Raw genomic sequence first — 17011 nt, forward strand, 5'->3', positions numbered from 1 at the left:
AATCACTCTAATTCTCGGCTCCTATCTTCATCCACTCATCCTTACCCTTGCATCATGCCTATGTCATCATCAGCCTGCCGTGGCATCAGTGGAGCTTGTCTGCCGGCCTCTATTTCACACCGTTTTGTCACTAAAGTTCTGATTAAACTGCCTGCAATCTATGGATTTATTCCGCTATGTTTCTACCCAACTTAAATGAAAAGTATAGGTAATATTGAAGAAAAAGGGGATTTGCTGTGCCAAAAGAACCTGTGTATGAAATCTGTCCTCTTATTGTCTTATTGGAGTTGTTCAGTATATGCCTTCGCCCTATGTCAGCTGGGATAGGCTCCAGCGCCCCCGCGACCCTAATGAGGATAAGCGGTATTGAAAATGGATGGATGGATGGAGTTGTTCAGTGTCCAACATTAGCTATCAGTGTGCAGGTAGTTCTGGTCAAAGGTAACAGAGGTTTCAGTCAACAAAAATCATGGAAATAAGGACAAAGGTCCGTGCTCTATCTGCCTCTTAAAAAGTGTGTGTGTATAATCCTGTAATCTTATGTTTATGTGTTATTTAAGGCTTGACTCTCTAGTAACTCAGATTTCTGGTCCCAAGATGATTATATTTCAAATGCATGCCTCTGCTAACTGCCTTCATATGGTGGACATGGCTTACCGTGCTTCTCTGCGGTTCATTACCAACTGCAAAGCTCTGACTCACCACTGTGAGATATACTCACGGGTAGGATGGCCTGCTTTGGCCACCCGGAGGCGCTGTCATTGGTACACCTTCATTTATAAGGCAATCCTTGGTCTGCTGCCAAACTACCCGTGTGCCCTCATCAGGAAGAAAAGTGTGGTACAATACTCCTTGCGTTCGCAGGACTTCCTGATGCTCACTGTCCCAAAAACCAGAACAGAAACGGGGAAAAAAGTTTTTGTGTACTCTGCACCCTCATCATCAGAATGAGTTAAAACTCAAAGATCTGATATCACTTACTGGTTTTAAATATAAAATGAAAGAAATGGAGGCAGGTTCCCAAAAATGTCAATGTTTCTTAAATTAACTCTGTTATGTCACTGTCACTATGGCCATGACTGAAGATGTATTCATCTACTTTGTTATAGGAGTTATAGGAGACTTGAAGTAATGGCAACCATTTCATTAACAAGCCTATGTGTACGCTATACTCTCTGAGGCTGTAATTTGATAAAGCAGTTCTTTGAGATAAATTCTTCAGTCAACATAAATATTAAATATTAACCAATATTTACCGCCATTCGCTTTTTCCTGTATTTGTCCACAAACAAAACATTTGGACAGATACAATGTTATACCTGATGGTGCCACTACTTAGACAATTAATGAATCACCAACATAGGTACAATTCATCCTGAGGGGGACATGAATGCCTGAAGTTCATGGCAATCTGTAAAAACGTTGTTCATTAAATAATCTGTCAACCTCAAGGTGGCCTGAGAGGAGAAGTCTGTGAATCACCAAAGGCAGTAGGCTTCATCATCTTGGGACCATAAATCTCTGCACAAATGTTCTTGGTAATATCTGTTGAGAGACAGACATACTTTGGCCTCCCTGGAGATACTCTGCTAGATGGCTAAAAATCTATATCACTTACCCCGATTTTATAACAGGAAAGACTTTTTCCGCATAAACCTTCTCTTCCTGTGTTTATTATAGTCCAGCTCCCATCAGCTGTAGTTGACCCAGCATAGTGTTTTGTAAAACTTAATCCCAGTGAGTATGTTCTTTCAAACATAGAGCAATATAATTATATTTGAGGCTCTGACATGTTGTGTCTTACTAACAGGTTAAAATAACATAAATGTAGGTGGAAATCTCAGCACTGATTTGTTCAGCAGCACTCCTTTTTCCCTTCTTTATGCACGGTAAAGTTAGACTGCAGGGATGAAATCACAATGTTTTGAAATTTAAAAGCAATTAACTTCTTAAGTGAAAAGTGCTTTTTTGTTAAAAAAAAAAAGATAATAACTGGTGTATTATTTTCAAAGCTAAAAGGAATTTTCCACAAGCAGGGATTGATTCTGATAATTTGGTTTCAGAGCAGGAATTACACTAATTAACGAGTGAGTTTAGGTTTAATTGTCTTCATCAAAGTCCCTCTTCAATAATAAAAGGAGCAAAGCCCTCAGGGCCAGTTCAGACAGACTACATGACACACTCTACAAGAGTAAATGCATCCTATACATAGCCAAGGCACCCTTTGCAATATGGCAGACAATTAAAATGATTTGGTCTTTCATGCCACTACTGCACTAATCATTTGCAAACAATTTCTGTAAAACACCATCTGGAAATGCTTCTGCTGCTCCTGCAGTATTTCAAAAGCAGCACCTCCACCCTGAAACCACCTGTAGGCTACAATTAGAAGTTAGCTTCTCTGTCTATACAGGACTATATACAGTATAACCTACTCACACACAGTCTGGTGGAACCTTTCGGTGGGATACAAGCTATCATGTGAAGGCGAGAATATTGATAAAGCATTATTAATTATATTTCAAATAATGAACGTTGGATAATGATGATGATGAAGCATTATAAGAAAAGTTTTGGGACTGCTGGAAGCTTACTGATGAACTCAAAAGTCAACAAACAATAAAGTATTGTGCTTCCAGACTGATGAAAAACATAATGAAACAGCAGGCAAACCATTTAAATTGTATTCATTTAAAAATAAATATATATAAATGTTGTTCTTTTTTGTCCTCTTCCCTCCTACGCTCTTGGCCCCTTTTTTTAGATGCATTTTTGTTGGTGTGGTTATATATATGATATATACCTCCATTTCTCTTCAGTGAAAACCTCTGTTATTCTCCTCAGTTTGCTTTTGTCCCCTTTTGTTTATTCTTTATTTATTATTTATTGGGTCGTAGATGTATTCATGTAATTGTCTGCACTTGCTTTCTACTCACTTTTCTACACAATAAAAAAGTCAGACATAATGTCCAGTGGCACGCACACAAAAAATGTAACATGATCAAAAACAAATATGAACTTATTCCATTACTTATTCCACCCAGGATAATCATGGTGAAAATGGATCTAATTTCCAATACATTTGTGAGCACATGTATAATTTTATTTGCGATATTGCTATTTTTAGACCAAAACTACAGTCTTCCAGAAAACTACGTTTGTGGGATGGATTCAGAAAAGATGTACTTTGAGGTATTTCTGCAAGGGCCACCTTCACCACCTCCTTTAGGCTTTACCCTCCTGCTCCATCTTCATCGTCCACCACTACTCCCAACACCTCCACCTGCCCGTGGCTGGCAGTTAGACAGCCCTGTTATTCTCCCGTCTGCCCAGAGATGAGAGGAGCAAGCAGACTGATTGACTCCTGGGGCCGTCTGGGCTAATCCACAGCTAGAGGCCGCAAACTAACCTTTCTTTCTCTCTCCTCCTTGCTGTCTCTCTATCTGACCCCCAAACACTCTTTTTCTCCCAACACTTTGGCTCTAGGCTAATGCTCTATTTATGTCTGACTGTCACTTTCCGTTGTTATCGTCTTTATGTTTTTCTTTCTGTTGTCTGACTTTTTACTCCTACTGAAGAAGGAAAGACATGTTTGTGACCAGCAGCGGTTTGAAATGTACCAATTTCTGCCCCTGCACGGTGTGGTGAGTAAAACATCCATGGTCTGTTTGCAGTCTGTCTGTCCTCTTGGGGAGGAAATGTGTTGCAGCAGTAAAGTTTTACGAGAGGAGGTGAGGGCAGGGAGCACAACAAATGTGAAGTACAGACAGTTCTATTTACATTTTTGGGTCATGGTTCCATCATTTAAGTCCGACATTTGATCAGTTTTTCTTAGTGTGAAATGAGTTGAGTGAATTCACAGGATTAAAAAAAGCCCAGAGTGTGTCACCAAAGACAAGGCTGCAACAAGACTATTCTTATCTGGTTACTTTTCTTTTTCTCATTAAAACAACTATTATATACCAGGGCAGCTTGGGTAGAAACAAACAGTGGATGATGCCCTTGGCTAGTAATATTCAGCATTGTTATTGCTATGATTATTTTCCTCAGCCACATAAAAGCATGTGATGAAGGAAATGAAATAACAACAATCAGAGACCAGAGGTAGCCAGGAGCAGGGTCCTCGCATGAGGAATGGCTCATTGGGAAATGTCACAATACATCATGCTGCAGCTTAACAGTCAGAAAGACTAATTTACAGGTGAACCACGGCAAGGTAATAGAGGAGAAAGAGAAAAGACAAATGAAGGCAACATCTAACATGAGAAAGGGAGTAGATGAGAGCAGCATTACATGATATTATATGAGATGGATGCTATGCCAGCAAAATTGACTGAAATCGAGATAATTCTATTACCCATCACTTTACAGTGTAAAAGAGTTAATACCTTGCTCTTTATCACAACTTGCACATACAGTAACAGCACAATACTGAGACTCCATTCAAACACACCCAGCAGTAAAGGCCACAATGAGTTCACATTTTATTAACCCTCAGGGCAACACTATTCCACTAGGGTACTGGAACACCAAGGTTTTTTTTATATAGTACATACAGTATGATAAGAGGAATAAGAGAAAGATGCAATACATGCATTTAGAAATAGTATTATTTTGACAACATCAACATGGAAACAACATTCAAATGACTGTGTGTGTGTGTGTGTGTGTGTGCGTGTGTGTGTGTGTACGCTACCTCTACCATCTCTTGCTCTCACTGTAATGCTGAATGACTCAGCATCCTATCTGGTTTAGTATTTTCCACTCTCCGTCTATCCGTCTTGCCACTGCACGAGTCCCAGACCTTGTTAAAACTCCCCTCAGATAACCCAATTCATTCTGTCCCATCACTCATCATTGTCCTCAGGGCTTCGGCAAACACTATCACATGACGCCTGCTAATCGTATTGGCTGATCAGAACTGTAAATGAACCCAGCCAGAGCCAATTACAAAAGGCACAAGTCATTAAGAGAGATGACTTTGGGGAGAGAAGCAGTGATGGGGACAGGTGCATCGCAAATTACTTTCAGAATAGAGTTTGGGTTATCAGTTGCTGCTATTATGCCAAGTGATTGAAGACGGAAGGTATTGATACAGCTTAAAGTAGGCTTACGCCGCAAGCTCTTTTTGTGGTAATTAAACACCTAAATTGCCCCCCTCGGGAGACTACCGGTTTTGGTCTGCTCCCAGAAAAACTTTGCGACAGGACTTTTACTGCGATAAGGTGTCGGATCAAAATGAACAAATAAATTGTGAAACCACTTCAATTAACTTTGTTAAACACAAAATATTCACCGCATTTCAGCATAATTGCAGCATCTAATGACCTATTGAGCCAAACTCAAATAAAAAAGAGCTAATTTTCCAAAATGAGTTTCACATTAAAAAATGATTCAAGGCCTTATACAGTAAAAGCACTTATTCTCCCACTGCCTCCACCTGATCCTCATTCCCAGATTGTCTATAGGACTTTTTCACAGCAAGTATTTTGACATGTGGAAACGCAAGTGTATTTTCACAGAAATGAGACGTCCTTTCCTCTGAACCGTCTTCTCGAGGGACAGCTGTTTTCAATAACCACAGCACAGCTGCATCAGATGTCAGTCGGCTTTAACCGCTCTGTTGTGACTTCGGATGTTTTAGATTTTGTATTTAAAAGATGTGTCCTACACTGTCCGAATAATAACAGTGGTTGTCATACTGTGTACAGATCAGTCAAAGCAGTGTGTAAATGGCTTTCACTTCTCAGACACATGAACCATTTCTACATTGAGACAGTAAACACAGATCCATGTGTTTTACCTTGTTAATGAAAATATACATTATATATATATATATATATATATATATACACACACACACAAAACAATTAGTAATAATAAAAAGAATACAACAATATATAGTTATTGTTCTGTCCACTAATGTTTCAGAGCAGTCCAAACAGCTGCAGCGTCCAATCACAAACAGATTTCCAATAAAGGGGTGTGTCACTCTGATAAAAGACTTGCGTGAATGCTGGTCATGTTCGTCCTCACTCATGTCTCTTCAGAGATTCCTCCTCGCTGCTCAGAGCATTGGAGCGGCCTTCATTGTGATGGACTGGAACAATTTCGGTTCAGGTCAGGAGCGAGGAACGATCAAATAACGGAACTGGGAGGTACTCGGTCATTTTAAAAGGCCTTAACCAATCGGCCAGGTAAGCCTGGCAATTTGTAGAGCCAGAAACATATTCTTAGAAAAAAAGAAAAGAAGTGCCCAGAAAGTTGAAAAGTCACCTAGCTACGCCTCCTCCTGATAGCTTAAACAAGCTCAGAGAGGAAAAGTCAGAGATAACCTAATTATTTATGATTCATCATGTGGGAACAACACCCTTTAATGCAAATATGTCTCATCTGGCCACTTTTCTGCATTTGTGCATGTGTGACCCGGGGGGAAAGGGAACAACCGCTGGAAGTATCGTAATTATGTTGCGTTTGTCTCAGTCAAAGATGTCAACTTTTGTGCAAGCAGAAAATTATACAAAGTATATTGAGGCTGATATGGCAGCACAGCCCGGCCCGAGAAATTGGGTGCAGATTCTACGTGAAAGGTGTTAATTGAGGTGGCCTATACAGCAAGTAAAAACCTGTGAGGCTGCGTAATTAAAACACCCCAAAGCCCTGCATATCACACTGCCACCATACAGCCCAGAATGATAAAACACACACTGACATATACAGATGGTGCCTTTAACTTATCATCAGGAACAGCCTCTGACAGATTTCCTATGTTGGTCTAATGACATGCATCGAGATAAAGTGAACACAATTCTCCATCAGCCATGTTTGCGTGGTTCCATCATCTGACTTAATCTTTCGTTATCTCTCCATCTCTACTACCCACTCATCTCATACTGTTTGGATCCGTGTCTTTAAAACTACACCCTTCATATAACTACTCTCCATATCTCCACAGAGAAAGCCCTTGTGGAAAGTCCTGAGCCAGAGATGTGCCGGGCACTTTTCAAATTTTAATTTGAATATACTTACTTTCCACATGACCAATAGTTTCAGTATTTTACAAAACAAGCATCCTAGTATCACTGCACTCAAACCAAGGCTCTCTTGCCGAGTGGCCAGAGGCGTGTTTGTTTTAGCGTGCAGGGCCCAGCGATCACTTCTGATCTGTGGATGAATCAGTATTCCAAGGACACGAGAGAGGCACGGCCTGATAACAGCCACAACAGAGAAAGAGACGTCTCTTCCCTGGCAAAGCCGAACAAAGGTATTCTTTAATCACAGAAGTGAGCCTGTTTACAAGGTGGAGACTTCCCCAAGAGGTTCAAGTCAAGACAGAGGTGGTCATGGAGGGACAGGAAGAGGGAGACAGAGGTTGAGTTGGTGCTGCCAAAGTGCTAAAGTCAGAAAGACAGTCTGTATTTGGGGTTAATGAGGCAATGCGGCAAGACAGGCGACAGAAGGCAAGACCGTGTCGAGCTGTGATCTTCTGCACATTCTAGAGCATATCCCATTACACTGCCATTATCCTGGTTCACGATGCCTTGATCCCCCCCCCCCCCCCCCCCCCCCCATTAACGCTGGCATCATCCCTGTCTACTGCTCCACAGGGTCATACATGATTGGCTGGGCAAGAACACATTTCAGTCAGGTAGTTAACCTGCCTGCTTCTGTGTCTCTATGAAGGGATTGACACAAGAGTGGTATATATATATATATTTAGCAAGTACAAGTGACCTGAAGACAAGGAAGAGGCAAGTAAACACCTCCAGAATGCATATAAGCCTATTTTGGTCAAATCACATCTGACAGAGCCTTTGATCTTACTCTCTAATGTTCCTACCCAAATGTACTTCATGTCATTGTCCAGTCTATTACATGTTCACCTTTCACTTTTCTCCCTAAGTCTCTGGAGCTTGTCTCATTTTCTTCCATGTTTCTCTTTTTGTCTCTTTGACGCTGAGCTGTTACTATATTTGTTTTTCTAGTCTGCCCTTTAGCTTGTGCTCTCTGTATAATGGATTCTTTGGAAAGTTAGAGAAGTCCGTCATGGCTGATTTCTAGCCTTTACGATGTCTCTTTATGCTAACAGTTCAGTCCCAAATCCCCTATTAATCAAACATTGATTCACCAATAGCTAAATCAGGGTTTAGTGGCGTTTCTTTCTACATTCAAAAGCTGGAGCTGGAGAACTAAAAGACTGAGCTATCTGTAAACACTGACAGTCATTTTCACAAATGTTAAAGACTTCAATTTTCTATTCTATTCTTGGCCGGAGGATTTTAGAGCACTGGGCTGACACACTCGCTCATTGTGCTTTATTATTTAGTTTGGGGGAGCCGCATCACAGCTGGCTAAAGAAAGTCTATGTATCTGCATTTAGCCTGCCAGGTTGCCTCCCTGTGTGCTTCTGACATGACAGACAGCAGTGAAACCATTGTGTCTGGTCTGGCCTGAAACAGGGACATTACTCAGCCCATTACAGCAATGAGCGGCACACTGGTTCCCAGCACTTAGTATGGCAATGAGGCAGTGGCGGACATCGTATACGAAGATGGACACATGTAGAGGCACCGAACGATGCACGCACGCACACACGCACGCACGCACTCTCACACACACACACACACACACACACACACACACACACGCACACACACACACACACACACACACACACGCACACGCACGTACATGTACACACACACACACACAGCGGGTATCTCTGCTACTGACAACCGACTACCACTGTAAGTCTTTTTCTCTCTTTTGAGGGAGGAGATGATTAACCTATTATGTGGACCAGCGATGGGCAGATAATACACACACACACGCACACACACACACCTGATCACCAAAGCGATTTTTTTCTTCTTCTGTGACCCATTCAAATTCAGCATCCCCTCTCTCCTTTTGCCTCCTGCTTTTGATTTAAACCAGAGGGGATGTGATCTGACTCTGATGAATGCTGAGACTTATCACACAGCTAGGTCTTAGTGTGTGAATGTGTGTGTAATACTTAATATTTCTGTACTTAACAAATGTCTCTTTGACTCTGTCGAGGTTGCCTAACTAAATGGAGGTCACTCCTTCGTACGCCCATGTGTTTAAAGCAAACACTGCTCAGTTCTTTTGTGCATAACTTAAGTGTATTTAATAGGGGGTTTGGTGGCAGCACTCACTGAAGATTACATATGTGTGAGTATGTTTGTCTGCCGCCGCGTTTCACACAACTCGAGCTTTGATAATGTTTTCATGCCTCCCAATGACAAATGGCTCCCACCAGGAGGAGGTTTAACATTTAAATGAGGAGCAGGAGAAAACATTGAACCACAACACACAGCAGTGAGTGGATATGCAAGGGGCAGGCTAGAGAGGCACCGCGTGTACCTGAACAAAGAAAAGAAAAAAAACGAGGATGAACGAACACGCAACTTCAAATCGCCCACACACAAACACACAGATCCGCCGACACGGAATATAAAAAAACTAATGTGAAGGAAAGAGAAGCGGGTAAGATGGTGGAACAGCTGGCGTCCCGGCGGGGAATCATAGAGCAGAAGAGAATTTGTTGGCGTGCAAAACCAGCAGCTACTGATGAGAGTTTATATAAACAGCCTGTCAAGCCCTCTGCTCTGGTTGGAACAATATCACCTCAAACAATACCGGGCCGCTTTGCCGGCCTGCCAGGTTCCTGCTGCCCAGGCAAAACTGGGTTGTGGCTTATTTTAACTCAAAAACAGAAACCTGTGATGGGACGACGACAATGTGCACAAATACAGATGCACTGATGAAGGTGAGCACATGAAAATAAACAGATTTACACTCAGACGTGCACACGCATGTGTGTGTGCACACACAGCGACGATCACAGTCATTTAAGACTACAACTTCGAACGCCGTGAAGTGACAAATGGAGTGTCTTGCCTTTCCTGTAAATGCAGTTGATTGCTATGGCAACAGAGGATAAGCTCCTGACTACAGACTCACTGCTGTAAATTCTCCAGCTGAGATGACCCTTGACCTTGACACCAACATTATCATTACCTCACTCCCTTGTTGAACCCCCGAGATCCAGTGTTCTTCTCTTCAGTTTGTTCTATTTATTTGGACCATCTTAACCTCTCCTCCATGATTCAGACTCTCCTCCTTCCCAATAGTATGTGTGCGCTCCATTGTTCACCATCTGTTGCAGCCTGGAGGCCAGCTCCAGCTGACCTCATGGTGTTAACCACAAACTACAGTCAATCTGCTGCTAACCATGCAAAAGATTTACCAAGAGTATACTTCCCATTTAAAGCAAGCACACAAGGTCAAATCGGCTTAAACTGGGGCGGACCACGGCAAAGGAGAAAATATTTATTTCAGGAAAACTCTCATCCCTTCAGTTACACACAGCAAGAATTAAGGTTGCTGGCAGCGTATATTATTTTAGAGAAACATTCATTATGTAATTCCATTGTCGATATTGTAGATTTTAAGTATCACGTGTTGTACAATTTGGTTCAGACATACTTTAGTATCTGTTGCTTTCCAACAATTTGTTCTCCTTTTGTTTTCCCAGCTGTTTTTTTGTGTACAGGTGCTTCTCATACATGCTTCATCTTTAACCTTCTCCCTTTCTATTTGACACAAGTCTATTGCTCACTCTCACCTTCCTCTCAAGCGCACGTTAGATAGGTATTTATCTGAGCTCTCCACATAAAGATGAAGATGTCAGGGTCAATCAATATCCCGTTGGTAGTCTACATACGGTGGGTTGTCATACAATCATTGTGCAGATCGCTGTGGAGAAGGAGCCAATGTGTCCTGTCAATGACAGAGCGTGTTGAGGCAGGGCCGAGTGGATATCAGCATTCTGCTCACTTTTTAACCACGGGCACACACACTGTGCGCAAGCAAGCACCACATTAGTGGGTTGTTAAAGCTCTGGAAATGTAGCGTTCTCGGAACTACAGAGTATTGTCCTCGGAGCAGCATGGACATCTATCACCTTTTACATGTTGGACATACACAGGATTAAGAGCGGTTTGAGTTGTCTGGATTGGCTCAAGGGAAGGCCATGTCGGTCTACCTCCAGTCTGAAATATCTCTACAATCTATCATTGGATGGATTTCTGTAATTGTAATAATAGTAATAATAGTAATATAGTGCCATCATCGGGTCAAAATTTGTATGTGTCCAACAATTTGGATTCGATCTCGGAACTCATCTGCTATTGGTCTGTGGAGGATATAGCCTCCGGGGGCAACGGCCAATATGGTGTTGTTATCAGCATAACTGACTTTGAGGAATGTAAACATATTTGTTCTACAAACCCCATTTTTCACTGAACAAAAGAAGCCATACCTCTATTGCTGAGTTAGATGAGATGATTGATATCACTTTCAACTCTGTCCAGTAAATATAGAGCTTCAGCCACTCACATCACATACTGGACCACAATATTATTTAAAAATGTAGATACAAAATAATAATAAAAAGTTTGTTTATACGTTAACTAATTAGTTGGTAACATTTAGAGGTGCTAAATAAAAGTAGGTGGATTTCTGTTACCTTCAGACAGTCAGCCACTCTATTTCCCAACTGTTTACAGTCTTTGTGCTAAGCTAAGCTAACCAGCTGCTGGCCGTAGCTTCATATTTACCATACAGACTCGAGAGTGGTATCAATCTTCTCATCTAAGACTTGGCAAGAAAACAAATGAGTGTATTTCCCAACATGGTAAACTTTTTCTTTGAAGCAGATATATAACAGTCTGGCAATCAGTGTCTTAAAATGTTGTATAAAGCCATCTTCTTACTTTCTTACTGGCTCCAACACTAATCTTACTCCCTGCCCTGCCTGCTCATAATCATTTCTCTTCTTCTCCACCTATTCCTTCTCCCCCTGGCTTTATATATTTTTCCTGCTATCACCTCTCATGTCCCTCCCGTTCTCTTGTTCCTTTGACCCTTCCACCTCGTCCACCTGCCCCATCATTACTCCTCTTTCAACGCTCATCTTTCTAAGGCTGCCGAATTCCCCAGCACAACAGTGCTATTCTGCTGCCTACTAATAGAATTTCAGAGTTCCTTTAATGGATCTGTCAGAATCTCCCTGAGCACGGGAGACCAGATAGATTGATAGGAAGAGGGAGAGAGACATTGAAAGAGAGGGACAAAGAGACAGCGAGACACAGAAAGAGAGAAGCCCGGAGAAAAAGGAAAGACGCGCAGGGGCTCTCAACACTTTCATCTGTGCCTTTGAAAGTCTCAGAGCAGAAGCTCCACCGACGCGGGCAACCAGCAACCATATGTTCCGTTAGAAGCAGTGCCACTTAAGGCCATCACATTGCCACTGCGGGATAATGACAGTTCCACTGTGGCCAGGTGAAACTAACCAACAGGGAGACTCCTGACCATGAGTGAACTGTACTTAATGCAATTCATTTCTACTTGTTCACGTTTGCTGCAGTATTTCTACCCTGAGACTCATCACACAGGAGGAATTCTTTGTGTAATGCAAGTGAGAATAGATCTATAGTGAGAAGCCTTGTTAGCTAGCTGCCACTGCATACACTCTAATCTTTATCATAATGATGATCTTGACACTCATTTAACACCTTGAATAGTCGATTTGAATGTTAGCTAAAGTCAATTTAGCTAATCTGTTGAAGTTTCTATGTCCTTACTAACAATCTAAGTCCTCATTGAATTGTTCAAAAATATATGTATAAGTATGGTTTGTTTCCTGGTAAATATCTACAAGAAACCAATTTGGCACATGAATTTCAAAGCCTTTTATTGACTAGCTAATAATTACTGTTGCGTTATATTAGAGACATTACATTAGTGGCTAAATGGATCTATTTGTCTGGCGGTTTTACAGATGATTTAATCACATTACATACTGTTTTACTTTAATTAACCTCTATCATTTTTTTATACAGTGGGGTATCTGTAACTCACCGTTATCTGTGGCGATGAAGACAGCTGTGTACTTATTGTCATGGACATACGGAGACTCACGGTCCAGCGAGGCCGAGGTGTTGACAGTCCCAGTGACTGGGCTTACACTCAGCCAGCCTGCGGGGTCTCGCAGAACAGCATACCTGGAAGAAAGTCAATTTAAAGTCAGAAGTTGTAAATGCACTTGTACCTGCATAGTGCCTTTCTAGTCCTCCAGCCACTCAAAGCACTTTCACACTACATGGCATTCACCCATTCACACACATTCATATACTGAAGGCAGTCACAGCTATGGGAGGTGTTGACTATATAAGCACCAGAACACCAGCTATACATTCTTGTAGAAAAGATATCTTTACAGTTTATTTTGTTCCCAAAACAAACAGACAGCTCCATGGACACAAGAACAGACAAGACTGGCATTTGTGTTCCCCACATTTGTTCTGTACAGTGAATGACCAACTCCAGCTTCAAAACATTCCCCTTTAGAGAAGTAATGCAGTAAGATTCTACGTTTTTGGGACATCTAGCATGTGGAATATGATTGCACAAGACAATAAATGCTAATGCTCAGGAAATAAATAAATAAAATGAAATATGTATACATTGTAATCATTTTGTTTTGTTATGTTTGACCCAAATATGTTGGACTCTTGAGCAACAAGAGGAGTTCACAAAAACATGAAAAGAAGAAGGCTAACTATTTTTTATTTATTTTTTAAACGATCTAAAGGACATCACCAAGCAGCACAAGAGTGTGTGTGTCTACTGCTCTGGATGAATAAGGATTTGTTGAGATTAATAATTTAGTATTGGTCGTGGACCTCTTATACATAGAGCTGCAGGTGACAGTATGCCAAAGAAAATCATAATGTTATGGCCTGAAAACCAAACATAACAATTCAGATTGTATCCAAGATCTAAGAAGGGTGTTGTGTGCTCTGATATAAAAATGATCTGTAAAAAAAGAAGAAGGTCCTATAGTTAAACAAGGAAATTGTCACGTGTAGGTGACTGCAGCAGCAGCAACAGCAGCAGCAGCTCCTGCAGAGCTCAGATTTAAAGATGATGGACGACTTCTCCAAACATCTCGTGGGCGAACGGCCAAGTCGGCATCTCCTTGAAAAACAGCGGATCGTGACCTTGCTAATGTGGCCACTCAGCCAGCCGCTGATGGCCGGTAGATCGTGATTGGAAGGGGCTTGCATCGGTGTTAACGTCACAAGTGATAGATTTAGAAGCTCATTTGCACTTCTTTTTGATACACATTCAGCTGTGTGCACACACGTATATATTTAAGCACATACGCATACCTTCAGACAAGGTCTTCTTCCGTGAAACATCACTCATACATGCTCCAAAGGCACACACACAGGGAGCTGAACGTTTCTCAAACAAACGCACGCAGAAGACACACAGGACTGCAGACTTTCTTCACAAGGCCATTGCCAAAGTGCTCAGCAGTAGACAAATTGTCTTTGAAATGGAGCTCTTCAGCTAACAGAGCGCGACAAAGCCTGGGGAAATGGCTTTGCGATCAACCTCTGCTCACACCTCTCCCCCCTAGCTCTTACTCTCACATACTATCCCTGCCAGTGATAACTGCTGTTAACCAACACATATGTTTTACTCTAATAAAAGAGGCAGCTCGCCTGCTGCGAGGTTAAATGTGCTATTAATAATGGCATGCTCTCTTTCCTACACTCACACATACACTAAAACCCACATAGATCTGCCACATGATTCATAACCCCAACTACTCCAATAAAACAGAGCCTGGCTCACAGGTTATTAACCTCCATATGTCTCTCTCCTCCCATCACTGGCTTAACTGGCAGACACACTCGCTGTTTTACATGACCGTTTTGTCAGACCCACATTGTGACACCGACGCACACATACATGCACAAGACAAGACTATCACCATCTTTTTACTATACCTTGATTAGGGAAGGTAGCGCCGTAGTAGCACTTAAATGGCTCTTACTGATAGCACTTTGTAGTTTAACTTTATTTAAGAAATTGTACTTGCTTCTTGTTGTTCTGAGTTTGGACTCATGGTTTAATGCACTTATTGTAAGTCGCTTTGGATAAAAGCGTCAGCTAAATGACATGTAATGTAACATGAACTCACAGATACACTCTAAAGCACAAACCCTGGGAGTTGTTTGAGGTGATATTGTTCCAACCAGAGCAGAGGGCTTGACAGGCTGTTTATATAAACTCTCATCAGTAGCTGCTGGTTTTGCACGTAGGGTATTCCATCACTGGCAGCCAAATACAATGGAGCTATGACGAAGTAAAATATCAGGCTAATGTTTCTTCCTAAAAGAGAAGTTCCAAAGAAGTGTAATGCTTCCGTCTGCTTTAGTGCAGGCTCAAGGGTAACCACTAAATGAGTATGATTCACTGTTCTTCCTCCATCTGCAAACATGGGGACAGTCCATTAGAGCCCTTTAAAGGGCAAATTAGAAAGCCGTTAAAAATCCATTAGGAATATTCATCTGGTTATACGTGGTTATCTCCAAAACCAGAGAGGGCCCAAACAAATCAGTCAACAAATGAGACAGTGCCCAAACACAATGGTCACACATGTCCTCATTTTCGTTGCGAATACACACATCTGCTTGAAACGCGCGCACACAAAAGCGAGCAGAAAAGTTAAACACACAACTGGAAGCACAAATATCTTGTATGGTTTGCTTGCACTGTGAAAATAACTCTCGGCAGAAAAATGTTTTGTCCAGATTTTTTTGCTTGAGTGGCAGAAAGATGTCCATGTCGTGAGGCACACACTGTGCCCTCCAAGCTGGTCTTCCACCGGTCTGCAGAGCTACACCCCGAGGGACTACTCTGAGCTGCTATAGCTGGTATCAGAACCCAGCCAGGGGTTGTGTGTGTGTGTGTGTGTGCGTGTGTGTGTGTGTGTGTGTGACAGAGCTGGCATGAGTCTAGTGCATCTGTCGGACTGTCTCATTGGAAGTGATCCAGAGCCAAAGACGTAAGATAATAACAACCTACGAGGGTCTTTTTAATTATTTTACATAAGCCTCTGAGAAGCAATCCTTTCTGTCTTTCTTAAAAACAAAGGATTGGTTTAAATTATGAGTACAATTTAAATGATCCACTTTCAAGTTGAAAATACTAGGATTTTAGAAAACTGCAGGCACTTCCACATTTTTCTTAAGTAGTCGAAAAACATGTAATTCTGCAGGGGGGTTGTTATTTCGCCAGATTTAAGTAAGAAAACTAAAAGAACAAAACAAAATGCAAAACAAATGCTTCAAAAAATGGCAGAAAATGATGCGTGTCTTAATCAATATGCATAGAGCATGTCAATCATTTAAGAGGTGCACAGTTGTAATGTGAGAGCAGAGTTTCACTGTGGCTCTTGTGGATGTGTTGAGGCAGATACGCTCTTTCTAAGTCTGATCTGAGCCTCGTTCCTCAGACAACTCAAAGGGATCTGGGAGCTGAGCGAGAACGAGGCTCGCCGCCCACTACAGTCATACGTCAGGAGCAAAATGCTTGCATACATTGTGTCCGTCTGTGTGCGTTTCTGTGTCAATAGCAGGTGTGGTAGGGATACACCGAATAAGAGAGACAATTTATGGTAAGAGCTCATTTAGAGAGAAGATCAAAGCTGGGAAGTGAGTGCCGTAAAGGAGGGCTCTTTGCATAAATGCAGATTATTGCTCTTGTTTGTTTTCTCTGAAGTAAGATATATTGTTGGCAGCTCTTCAAAGAAGTAATTCAAAAGTATGGCTGCTTGAGTCCTCTTTCAAATGCACCCGTGTTTTATTGGATCGACAGTAGTAATTCATATTGATGAAGGATCACAAAGAGGGTTAAAATGATGTACTTTCTGAAGTGGACATTCCACTTTTCTTATCAAACAAATTGACCACTAAAGTGCTTTTCAATGTGGTTCATTTGATTCCCCTCATTCAGAGTATTGTTTGTTCAAACTGCTCTTTGGGACGATGACGATGATACGCTCATTATTGTATCATTAACTACAATATTAAATTTACCAAAATGTTAGAGCAAATGTGAGCTCAAC

At 41.6% G+C, this 17011-nt stretch overlaps 1 protein-coding gene across 1 annotated transcript in view; it reads right to left on the minus strand.

Moving 5' to 3' along the window:
- cdh13 (cadherin 13, H-cadherin (heart)) overlaps positions 1 to 17011 on the minus strand; it is a 197324-nt gene that overhangs the window by 17341 nt on the left and 162972 nt on the right. The window contains exon 12 of the mRNA XM_034534656.1: positions 12949 to 13091. Within this exon, the coding sequence (XP_034390547.1) occupies positions 12949 to 13091 (143 nt within the window). The remainder of the gene's footprint in view (positions 1 to 12948; positions 13092 to 17011) is intronic.

Source organism: Cyclopterus lumpus, chromosome 6 (assembly GCF_009769545.1).
Source record: "Cyclopterus lumpus isolate fCycLum1 chromosome 6, fCycLum1.pri, whole genome shotgun sequence".
Taxonomy (NCBI): Eukaryota; Metazoa; Chordata; class Actinopteri; order Perciformes; family Cyclopteridae; genus Cyclopterus; species Cyclopterus lumpus.